Raw genomic sequence first — 11,721 nt, forward strand, 5'->3', positions numbered from 1 at the left:
TCTTTAAAAGCCAAATGGAAAGGAATAGCTGACAGGGTTGTAGTCACTTCTTTTTAGGAGCAGTAGCTAAGTAAACAGAATGAGGGGTTGCTGGGGTTGGTTGGTTCTCATCCTACCCTGTTTATACTGTAAATAAAGTTCAGAGTTTATCTAAATAAACTTTGCATGGTCACCAGAATGACACCGAGGTTATCCACCTGCCATCAAGATAACAGGCTAACAGCTGCAGCTGAGGACAGGTTCAGAATAAGCAGGATGGCTCCAGTAAAAAAGCAGAGCGTTTCTAGCTTTCTGGCTTCTTTTCTTAACATCTAACAGCTACTGAGAATGAATTTTAGAAGGTTTAAATAAAACACCCAAAAAGGTCATAGAGAAAATGAAGTTTTGGTTCTGGACAACACTGTAAATGTTCTAGATCTGGTTTGTGTTCAGAGTGCAATAGCTCTGAGAATTCAGAACCTGTTTGAAACTGGGCAGATGTATATCATTGAATGTCACATAACTCTTCAATAACACTTGATAAAGCCTGTCCCTCTTGCTACTATTGAAAGTGTCTTTCTTTGCCACCATGTGGAGACTGCCTTCAGACCATGGATTGGTCAGTCTTCAAATGCTTTGTTATCATTACAGATAGGGAAAGTGACGCTCAAAAATGAGGGATTAAGTCATGTTGCCTGTGTCTGGCAGAGCCAAAATTAGAGCTGGCCAGGACCATCTGGTGCTTGTCTCCAGGCTTGAGCACCAAATAGCTTTGCTTTGAATCTGTGAACACCCTGGGATTGCTTCAGCTCCAGTGTTCCGGTTGTGTCTTGCTACAAATTTTGGTTAAAGAAAATGCTTTTTAGAAACTTTGTGGATAAACTATGCCAGAAATAGGGTTGTTCGTACGTGATAACTCACTTTTGAAAATTAGAAAACCTCTCAGTTACACAAAATGCTGTCTTCATTTAGTTTCTTTTCCTTCAATGTGGCCCTTACACTGTCTTTTATTTTTGCCATTAAAAAGCTACTTTCAGGACCGAATCACTAATTTTTCGAGATTAATTCCATGTTCTTGCTTATGAGATAAGCATTCTGACTTAACTCATTGGGGTCCCATGTCTACCTGAATGGACTTTACCTCAATGAGGACTAGAGTGTCTGTCTCTTTAGATACCAGTATTCTTTCTTCCCGCTCCCCCCAACTCAATTTGTAGGGAGGAAGGTTCAGTGATAAAGAAAACATTTACATAGAAGAGTTATTACCCGCATCTGCTTTTCTCCTCCTCTGAGAGCAATTATGAACTATTTGAAAAGGGCTGTCCTTGAATACAGTGTTTCTGGTATATCACCACCAGCATCTGCAGCAATGGAAGTACCTGTGCAGGTCACCCTGCAGTCTTACACTACAAGTCATTAACTATTCTCATATCTTTTCTAGCCAGTGGTGCTAACCCGACCACCATTAGTCAATTTATGCTGGAGTGTGGCTCATGGTTGTTTACTGGGCAGCTAAACATCCATACCAATGAAAAAGACAAAACGTTGTTGAATGTGTCAAGGAAAAAAAAAGCATATTTTTATTTTCTTTGAATCTTTATAAGGGATGAATGTAGAGCCATGGAAAATTTTTAATAGAAGGTGGTAAAATTTCTTCTAGGTCAGATTTCCTCAGAGGAGTACATTATGATTATGAGTGATGAGAAAAATTAAGATTTCACTAGCAGGGAATTTTCCTTTTTGTTAGAACTAAAGGAACATTGTTTGCTTGGGAGGTTTGTACCCATTCACATTACCTGAAGGACTCAGAATTTTGAGTCTTTCAGTTACAGTGAAGTCGGAGATAGCTGGAATCAAGAGGCAGATTGGCATACTTGTCTTAATCATTATTTTCAATGCTTCTCCTCCCTAGAAATTATATACTTTTCCCCATTCTCCACATGCTCTTTTCATTCATTCTACAACCGTCATTGTCCCTGCAACTCTTAAGCCAGGAACATCTTTATCTGAGCTCATGTAGCAGAATTTTCTGCCATGGAGCTATGTGGAAATAAAGGCAAAATTTTTGGAAGAGCAAATTTGGGGTTTCCTGGGCATGACTTTGATGGTGTAGGGTGATCTAGAAGCCCCGGAGCTTCTGGCATCTCCTTTACACTTGAGCCAGTGAAGGAAGTATCTTCACCAGTGCTGGAGGAGTGAGGGTTGCTTTGGAATAGCTCAGGAAAGTTTACAGTGGGAGGTGTGAGAGAATCCAGCTGATTTAGAACTGGTATACGATAGACAGCTCCTGTTATTTGGAATGGAAAGTGCTTCCCCAATAAGCCTGTCTTGTTGCAGTGACGTCTGTAATAGTGATGACCAAGATGAGGAGGGTGTCCTGGAGGAGGAGGGTGATGTGGTCCGCAGTGGTGAGGAGGATGGTGGTGATGTGGTCCATGAGGAGGTGGAGGAGGACAGTGTGGTTCACAGTGGGGAGGGGGATGGTGGTGATGTGGTCCATGAGGAGGTGGAGGAGGACAGTGTGGTTCACAGTGGGGAGGGGGATGGTGGTGATGTCCATGAGGATGAGGAGGTCTGTGATGATGAGGATGGTGGTGATGTGGGTGGTGATGTGGTCCATGAGGAGGTGGAGGAGGACAGTGTGGTTCACAGTGGGGAGGGGGATGGTGGTGATGTGGTCCATGAGGAGGTGGAGGAGGACAGGGTGGTTCACAGTGGGGAGGGGGATGGTGGTGATGTGGTCCATGAGGAGGTGGAGGAGGACAGTGTGGTTCACAGTGGGGAGGGGGATGGTGGTGATGTCCATGAGGATGAGGAGGTCTGTGATGATGAGGATGGTGGTGATGTGGTCCATGAGGAGGGGGAGGACAGTGTGGCCCATGATGAGAATCAAGAGCAGGATTATGTGTTTCATCATGGGGAGGAGATGTGGAAGGAGGATGATATGGTTCCTCTCGGGAAGGAGGATGTGGTTCATCATGGGGAGGAGGGGGAGGACAGTGTGGCCCATGATGAGAATCAAGAGCAGGATTATGTGTTTCATCATGGGGAGGAGATGTGGAAGGAGGATGATATGGTTCCTCTCGGGAAGGAGGATGTGGTTCATCATGGGGAGGAGGTGGAGGACAGTGGTGTGAATGGTGAAAGTGGTGATGTGGTCCACCATGGTGGGGAGGAGGAGAAGCAGGTCCTTCATTGCTGTCTTGATGTTCTTCATTTAAACTAGGGCTATTCTCAGGGTCTTCAGGTCTGGATTGAGAAGAGGGTGGACATCCATGCTTGTGATGATGTCCGTGACCAAAATGATGATGGGAATGGGGGTGTCTGTGTGGGTGTCCCCAAGCTGAATGTCTGCTTCTTTGCTGCTGTTTATAAAAACACCAGAGGAGGAAGTATTAAGTGAGACAGAAGAAAGTGGTGAGAAAGAGAGAGAAGTGGGAGTTAGCAGGTTTGCATTTACAGTTCTGGTGAGCTCTAAGGAAAAAAATCTTAAGCTAAAAGTGAAGAGTAGATGATAAAATGCCAAATTACTGAAAATCATCTGGAAATGCTACACCGTAACAAAATGAAACAATGTAACCAACTGGGCAAAACCTGTGGTGGGTCAAACCAAAATAAAACTCACACCAGAGTAGCTGTTGTAATATAAACTGGGATACCAGATACAATAAAGATCATGTCCCCTCCTCCTGCTTTCTAAAAGCCCTTTCAACTTGTTTCCAATCTCTACTCCCTTTAATTAAGGAGTAGAATTGGACTGAAAGAAGACACCCTTGGAAGGAGTAATAGGGACAGCTCCATACTAATTCGTCCTGTGATTGCAGTGGCAGTCAAAAGCCCGTCTGGCCTGACCTGCTGCATCTCACCCAGGCAGTAATAAGGTGACAGGAACAACTGTCACAATCATCTGTGACTCTGGGCTGAGTGAGGGTGTAGCCAGAGACATTCCAGTCAGTGAGGACATACCGAGGGCTCATAGATTTCACAGTTTATATCTGTCGCATCAGGCTGCTCTGGATCGGTGATAGTTCTTGCCTTGCAAAATCCCACGTGCTAAGCAAAAGGAAAGACAAAAAAGAAAAAATAAAACAACAAACCAACCAATGTCCATCTTGGTTGTTGAGGTGGAGTTAATAGAAGCCACTAAAAGTTCACCGTTTTAAAAATTAGTCTGTTTCCTTCGATACAGACGTATGTTTACATAACTTACTAGATCCTGGGCTTTCTGATCAGTGATACTTGCCAGTGATTAATAATGATTAAAATATACACTGGTTTTGAGTGTTCTTGACTGTGAAGACCACTTTGCCATGTGCATCTAGAGGGCTACTACTCTCCCTCTTACTTCCCTTTTGATGTCTGTGAGAAATTGGTCAGCTACTGATATCTTCAGAATGAGTACCCTGTGGGTGACTGAATTGATTCCTTTTTTCTGTCTTTGCTTGTCAAACTTCTGTTCAGATTGGGCTATTTGGAAATTTTGCTCGAAGTCCTTCTATGCTGTTTCAGGCAAAAGCAAAGTTTTCTTCCATATTTATCTTTTGAAAAGTAATTTGTTATAATCTCTCAGCATTACTTCCCTTAGCACCCTGTTTGCTGTGACCTTCACCTGCTGCCGGTTGCTGTGTGGGGAATTGCTCATGTGAAAGAGCACAGAACTCGGGTAAGGGCTCTGTGTATGCTCTCTGTAGTGGGTGATTTGTCTCGATATATGTTTGGGCCATTAGTAGCCTATTATGATCGATGAGGATTACTAATGTTAACAGTGATTTTCACACACCAGTGGCAGCACTGACAATTCAAAACCCCCAGCTACCTCACTTGTGCTTCATTCTAGTGAATTTTTGGCTCCCTTACCAAAAGTTCATTCACAACCTTTTCCAGTCTTCTGGAGTATAAAGAGCCAGTGAAGAAAATGAATGTAGATGAAACAGAAGTTTTACATGTTTTGTTTTACCCATATTTTTATTACACTCCTTCAATTTAATTTCTGGGCAATAATTTATTCTGAAATTATGATCTTGCCTAGTAATTTCTTTGGTGTAGACTAGTACTGTAATGGGCAGATGGAGTGGAGAGAGTACTTCCATAGTAATCTGTAGACAAGCCTGAATTATTCCACTCTCCATCTCCCAGCAGGAGAAGAAACAAAAACGGTAACTCTGGGCTCACTGGAATGACATAATACCTGTTGTTTTTTTTTTTTTTAAGATCTATGACTCATGTTACTGTAAAACTTCTTATGAAAATAGCATGGATGATTTACTAGGGAATGGCCTCAGTCTGAATGTGAAAGCCAGATCCAAACAGAAAAGCTCAGCTCTAGGTCTGTAATATTCCAGACTCCAGTTACATTTAGATTCAAGAGTTCGTATTGGCTTCTTATAGAATTAAAAAGGAGGAGCTCTAAGATTTGGATCTGGACTTGACCATGATGGATTTTTAGTTTTGAGTTTGGGTGCATGATTATAAGAAATACTTGGAGATATTGTGGGAAGATCTTCCTGGTGCCACCCATTGTATCATTTCTCATTCTAAGACTTTACTTACAGCATGCCAGTCATCCAGAAAATCACACTCCAGTGCCTGATCTTCTTGTTGTGTGGATTTGGAACAATTGGTCTCTTTTACAGAGAATTCTATAGTGTAACCTTCACGGGAGGCAGTCTGAAACCAAGAGGTCAAACAGGAAGTGGTAACTAGGTGTATTTAAAAACAAACAAAAAAAAGTCCTGTAATTTTAAAAGAAGCCATGCTTCATGGTGGTGTCAAAATCCTGTCTACCTCATGCGCTCACTACCTGTTCAAATGCTCATACACACACACACACTTATCCAGTAAGGAAAATAGATTAGATAATTTATAGGTTATTTGCCTCACACCTTTATGAGTTCCAGCAGTGGTTGCTTTATTTCTTTGTCTGGTATGTGTGTGTTAGAAGACCCGTTACTTTTACAACCTGTGTTTTTAGGAAGTAGCATCCTTACAGTCTTCTCCCTAAACTGAGTTGCTGCTCCTGTGAAAATACAGGGATCTGATGGATGACAACAACACCTTTCCAGTGATGGAGGTGCATAGTACTACAGTGCTGATGTTAATTTGACATGAAATTCTGCCAGGTGCTGTGAGGTTGTTGCTCCCGCTGTTGTCAGTGGCATTATTCATAGAGAAGGCATTACTGCCCTTATGTCCCTGGTAAAAAATTCTGACTTCAGTTGACAGAATGTATGACTGATAATAGTACACATGACTGTATATCTTGAAGAACACTGGTCAGGAGTAAATAAACTCTTGTATGTTATGAGGTGAGAGATAAACAGGCATTCAAAATAAAAATATGCACAGAAAGAAGGCTCTTTTGGAAGGACATTTTGGATGCCATCACACTGCCATTGTTTTTAGCAGATGAGAAAGCCTTTTGCTTTCACATGTCTAAATTAAAGTCGGTAACAAGTCTTTGCAGACGTAGGACCTTCAATTTAAGTAGATGATTGATGCTGAGAGGTGACAGCAGTAGTTCTGATCCTAGAAGGGTTTGAGTTCTGGTGCCATGGTTTTGAGGTTGTTCACAACATTTTGTTGATTTTAAGTAACTCTAGGACAAAATGCCACTTACCAGCTTTAAAATCTTTTCAACTTTGTCCACATTGAAGAAGTTTGTGTAGTTAACCTTACTGTTGAATTTCTCCAGGGTCTTTGCAGCAAGATTTTTATGTTGCTCGGTGACTTCCAAGGTTTCAATTTTCACAGGACAATCTTTGCACTCAAGTAAATCAGGAGGAACTGTGAAAACAGAGAAGTTACTAATACTGCAATGGATATTAATATTCTTGGCAGTGTGCATGTGCATGAGAAACTGAAATGCTAGTGTTTCCTTGGAAGTGAAATACTTGTCCCTTACTCCACAAATATGGGTTTTTCCTGTAAAGTGAAAAAACCCAAACCTGTGAAAATGAATATTCTTACACATCTTTTAACTCCACCTTAAAATCTTACCACTCCCAATGGGCATTCTTTCCAAGTTTACCTTTTTTTTGATATTCATTATCATGTTGAGGTGGAGTGGTGATTTCATCTAGCATTAATAAAGTCTGCTTTAGAAGAGCAGGGTAACCTCAATTCTGTTACTCATTCTTAACATTCCACTTGAATTATCTAACATAGGAATTGCGAGCAGATGAATGAATCTGTTATGGTTACCAGACACTAGTAGTGCACAGGCCTGTAATTTGGTATGAGGGCTGGTTTGAGGTGTGCATTGGCTTATGACAGTGGTTATTTTACCTGGACTTAATGTACAATTAAATCCATACAGCTGAGGTTTCTTCAGCAGCTGGCTTGTACATGTGATAATCTTACATTGCCCAAAGTCCTGAGAGGAAAAAGAATATGTGATTATGATGTTATTTTCACTGAATTTAATTGGATGTAGGTGATCATAGAAATTACACCTCCTTTTAATGTACAGTACTTCTAAGAATAACAGATGTGGTCATTAATGGAACGTTTATCTGATATCACTCAAAAGTTGTGTTCAGATAAAATGTGATCTCCCTCTACAAGAGCCTTTATTTTAATTCTCAGTTTGCAAAGCTGAACAGACAATGGAAAACTAAACCAGCCTTCTCAGTCATTCTAATACTTATTTGCAGTGAGATAACACGACCTAGCAGAGGAAGTTAGGATGCCAGAGATACTCAAGGTTACGTAATTCTTCAGCAAAAAGTGGATGGACCTTTTCTTCCATTCTTTTACCCCATCTTAATAAAGAGAGTAAATGTTGTCTTTTCTCTCTCCTCATGGCCTTCCTGCTCTGTCCTCTGTGGCAGTATCATCACTTCTGTTTAAATAAAGTTTTGCACTGGTAGTTCTCACCCCAGACTGCAGCACTGGAGTGCAACAGTAAAGGTTAAGTATTGCTACGTAGCATATGTGTATTGACACTACTAGTATTTTGCATTGTCATACCACGTATGCTATGACAGAAAACTGACAAAATATAACACTGACATTTCTGGCTAATAGACTAGGAAAATGCTTTAAAAAATAATTTCTTGTGCCCTTTAGTTGTCAGTAAATTATTCTTGAAACATCAGTTCTGCTACCAGCAGTGGAATGCAGAGTACAGCTCCTTTAAGACAACTAGTTAAATAAAGCTGCACTCTTTTAAGGAGTCAAGCCTTTTCCTAACCTTTAGCTTATATTTAACAACTCTAGAATTCAATAGATTTGATTTTATAGTGAGCCATATTAAAGCCTAGACTTCACTTAGAGATATTGTGACACAGAAATTTCTGGGCAGTTCAGGTTAAGATCAAGCTAATGCATTATTGACATGTGAGTCTGCCTGGGTGCTGTTACTTGCCATGGTATAGGTGTGACCGTATTCACAAGATTCCCAGTGTCTTCTGGATAATACAGAGCATTCAGTTTCCAGCACATCCAAAGTTAAGTACTGGAGCGATGAATTTCCCTGGAAAAGAAGTGCAAGTAAAGAAGAGTTTCTATACAAGAAGTTTGATCTGAGAGAAACTTTTTTTTGAAGTAGACATGCTTAATCTTTAATGTAGCTTCCCCAGTTCCCTATTAAGGTTTTCCTGAGCTGATGAGGGTAAGAAGGGTTTAGGCTGGACGGGACCTTTGGAGGTCATCTTGTCCAGCCACTTGCTTAAGGCAGAGCTAATTTCAAAGTTGGATTCAGCTGAATTCTATGTTTCACCACGACGGATGTTCTGCAGTTCCACAGCCTTTCTGGACTATCCCACTACTTAACTACTTTCTCCATGGTTTTTTTTTTTTTTTTTTTTTGGTCTCACATCTAGTCAGAATTTCACTTTCGTATTTTTCTGCAGGGTAATTAATCTCAATTCACATTTGGAATGGATTATTTAAACTTCATGCAGCCCCTGTATGGACATTCTGATGAACACAGACATATTTCATTTTGTCATTTGGATAAAATGATGCAAAGCCTTTCACTGTGAATAAGTGTCCTCAGGTTTTATGAAATCTCATCCATTCAGAGTCCCTCTTTAGAGTGTTTCTGTATAGATGAGACCTTGAGAAAGAATTACTGCAGTCTGGGGTAGTATTTTTATCAGTGAGAGCCCATCAGTGTCGTGTTAAACCCTAGTTTTGCAGTATGTGTATGCCTTTGTACTGTCTCTGTTTTTGAAGTAGGGACTGGGTGACTTGCAGAAAGACACGTGTTACATAGTAGCAGAATCAGGAGAAGAATATAGTTGTCCTGGACACCCATCCTGCCTACAAGTCACATGATTATTTTCTGCTTAGGGATAGTTAGTATTTCTATTTTATTTTATAAATCCCAATAATTTCTAGCTGCTAGTGACCATTTTAGTAAAATGCAGACAGAGAAGAGAACAGAGACAGTGAGAAAGACTATTTTTTCTGATTTGTGTTTATGGAATTGCAGTGAATGGAAAGGTTAAGATAGTATTTTGCAAAATGTGGTATTCACTAGGAGCACTCCAAAACTGAAATGACTAAATACATCCACTTTGTCGTCTAAAGGTGTGAAATGCTGAAGAAGCTAATTTGTCCCTGGCAAATGTTTATTTTCATCTGCAGGATGCATTTGGATTTAATAATGTCTAAAGCAGAGCTCAGGTGAAATTAAGGGTCTACATCCAAATAGACAGTAGAAGATTCCTCTGTTCATCATTGGCTAGGTCTTGGGGAAAAAAATTATCTTACATGATGCCTTCTTGGCTGTTTTAAAAGCATCTTGGGCATCAGAGTTCTGCACTGCACAGGCCAGAACTGTTCTAGTGTGATCAATGAGCACTCACACTTCTGGAACTCAGTAAACTCAGTAGAGATCTATCTGCTAGGAATTACTCTGCTGAAGTTTCTAGGAGGGTTGATGTGATAGCCTAATCAAAATAATGTTCTGGACTGTTGTAGTTTTGGTGGTTTTTTTTTTAATTACTTTTTTAAACGTTATCTTGGCAGTGGAGCCAACATAACTTCTTGCACAACAGTGTACATGATCTGTATGCAGGAGACTATACCTGGTGGCTTTGGGTCTGAAAAGGTACGGAGACCTTATAGGGAGAATTCTGTAGCAGTAAGATAGATAGAAGGATCTTTTCTGTTCTGGTAGACTCTGTCAATAGTCAATAATTGGTTAAGATATAGAAACACTGAGATTTTTTTTAGAAACAGCTATGGTTTTCCTCATTCATCCAGTGAATTTTGCATGTCTTGCTGCCCGGTGGCTCCACTTCACATAGGTGGAACACACATGCAGCGTTCTTCAAGGACAGGAGACTTGAGGATTTAAGTCTCTTAAGGCTGAAGAACACTCATGGCTTCCCAGCTGAGCTCTTTAACTACTTGGCTATTACATAAAACCCCACAGTATCACTTTCCACGTCCATGTCTTGGAGAAGCAAAAGAATCCATCAGGTTTTTCAAAGTGTACCTGAAGACCTGTAGGAATCTGGGCTTTGGGTCCCTTTCTGAGCTTTCTCTTGTCCTAAGAGGCAGTCTTAACCAGCTCCACTAAAAACTCGCCTGGTTTTCCAGTTGCCATACTGACATGTGTAATACACTTCTCAAAGAGCGTGCCTAGATTCTAGTCTCATAGACAAGCAGCTAAAAGATAGCCAGGTGCATCAGTAAATCTGCATGTCCTTGGTCTCGTTGACTGCTAGTTAAAGAAGTTTTCTATTCTATTGCTTTCTGTGTTATTGATTTGCTCTGTCATTTCAGCTATCATTGGGAAAGACTTATGTATCCTCTGTAGGAAACAGAAATAGAAAAAAGAAGGAAATAGGAAATGACTGGTATGGATTCTTTATCCAGCCCTTCCCCTGTTTTGCAGAGTGGCATTTTCATCTCCTGTGGCTTCCTCTGCCTTTTTTCCTGCCCTCCAGCTAGCTATCCAGCTATCTCCAAAATTAAGATAGTAACAAAATGCCGATCTTGCAGGATACATTGATCTAATTAATGTTAGACATTCGCAGATTAAAGAAACCCTCCAAACATAAATTTTGAACGTAACATCTGAGACTTGACAACAAACAGGAGAGATTAATTTCCAGTATTGTATAAAGCTGTTCAGAGCATCTCTTACTCCAACATCCTGTCAGCCAAGAGAATAGAGGGCATTCAGCATCATTTGAAATCAAGCTTATGTACAATAAATCATGGACAAATGAATACCAAGATAGTGTAAATCAGAGCTGATTCATTGAATTACATCAACATTGCTGTGTTAGAAGCAATAAACATAAGCCTTTAATGATCTGGCTCATTATTTTAAAATCACAGCCTTGTGTAAATCAGCCTTTAAATTGATACTTACTATGTGTAGTTCGTGTGCATCAGCAACACGGAATAAACCAAAAATATAGCCATCTCTGCGGTGCCTGTTGACCAAATCCAGGGCCACTGCTGCATCTCTTTCAATGGTATTGCAGTCTGCAGGTGTAATGCTCGCTTTGTTTTGGGCATCAGAGCACTGCAATAGTGTTAGGAAAAAAGCTGAAGCTAGAAGCAGCATTTTGTTTGTGGTGTTAGGTCACTTCTGCCCACGCTCTGATAAAGCCAGTAGCCTGCTTTTAAATCAGAGTAGCCCACTGAAGTTATAAATGAATGATAAAAGGGCATGGTTGTACATAAATTTAGATGTTGTGTCAGAGGGCCATTGCCTTGACCCAGGATTATCATTTGTAAACAGCAAGTAAATTATTATATACTGATTGAGCAGATTTT

At 40.5% G+C, this 11,721-nt stretch overlaps 1 protein-coding gene across 1 annotated transcript; it reads right to left on the bottom strand.

Annotated features, from left to right (window-relative positions):
- Positions 1-1,991: 1,991 nt before the first annotated feature.
- HRG (histidine-rich glycoprotein) lies at positions 1,992-11,509 on the bottom strand. Its single transcript, XM_010133665.1, has 7 exons — positions 11,312-11,509; positions 8,345-8,452; positions 7,264-7,351; positions 6,596-6,762; positions 5,530-5,646; positions 3,946-4,032; positions 1,992-3,344 (listed from the first exon to the last, which is right to left on the bottom strand). The coding sequence occupies exons 1-7, from the start codon at positions 11,507-11,509 to the stop codon at positions 1,992-1,994; spliced, it is 2,118 nt and encodes a 705-aa protein (XP_010131967.1).
- Between the last annotated feature and the right edge of the window lie 212 nt (positions 11,510-11,721).

The sequence above is a fragment of the Buceros rhinoceros genome, unplaced genomic scaffold, assembly GCF_000710305.1.
Source record: "Buceros rhinoceros silvestris isolate BGI_N320 unplaced genomic scaffold, ASM71030v1 scaffold7463, whole genome shotgun sequence".
NCBI classification, from domain to species: Eukaryota; Metazoa; Chordata; class Aves; order Bucerotiformes; family Bucerotidae; genus Buceros; species Buceros rhinoceros.

Bases quoted from the DNA above. Each gene is read 5' to 3' on its own strand.
- HRG (XM_010133665.1), bottom strand. From the start codon at position 11,509: ATGCTGCTTCTAGCTTCAGCTTTTTTCCTAACACTATTGCAGTGCTCT. The intron at 8,453-11,311 runs GTAAGTATCAAT...CTTCTTTTCCAG, and splicing joins ATGCACACGAACTACACATA to GGAAATTCATCGCTCCAGTA. The intron at 5,647-6,595 runs GTAAGTGGCATT...TCTTGGTTTCAG, and splicing joins TTGAAAAGATTTTAAAGCTG to ACTGCCTCCCGTGAAGGTTA.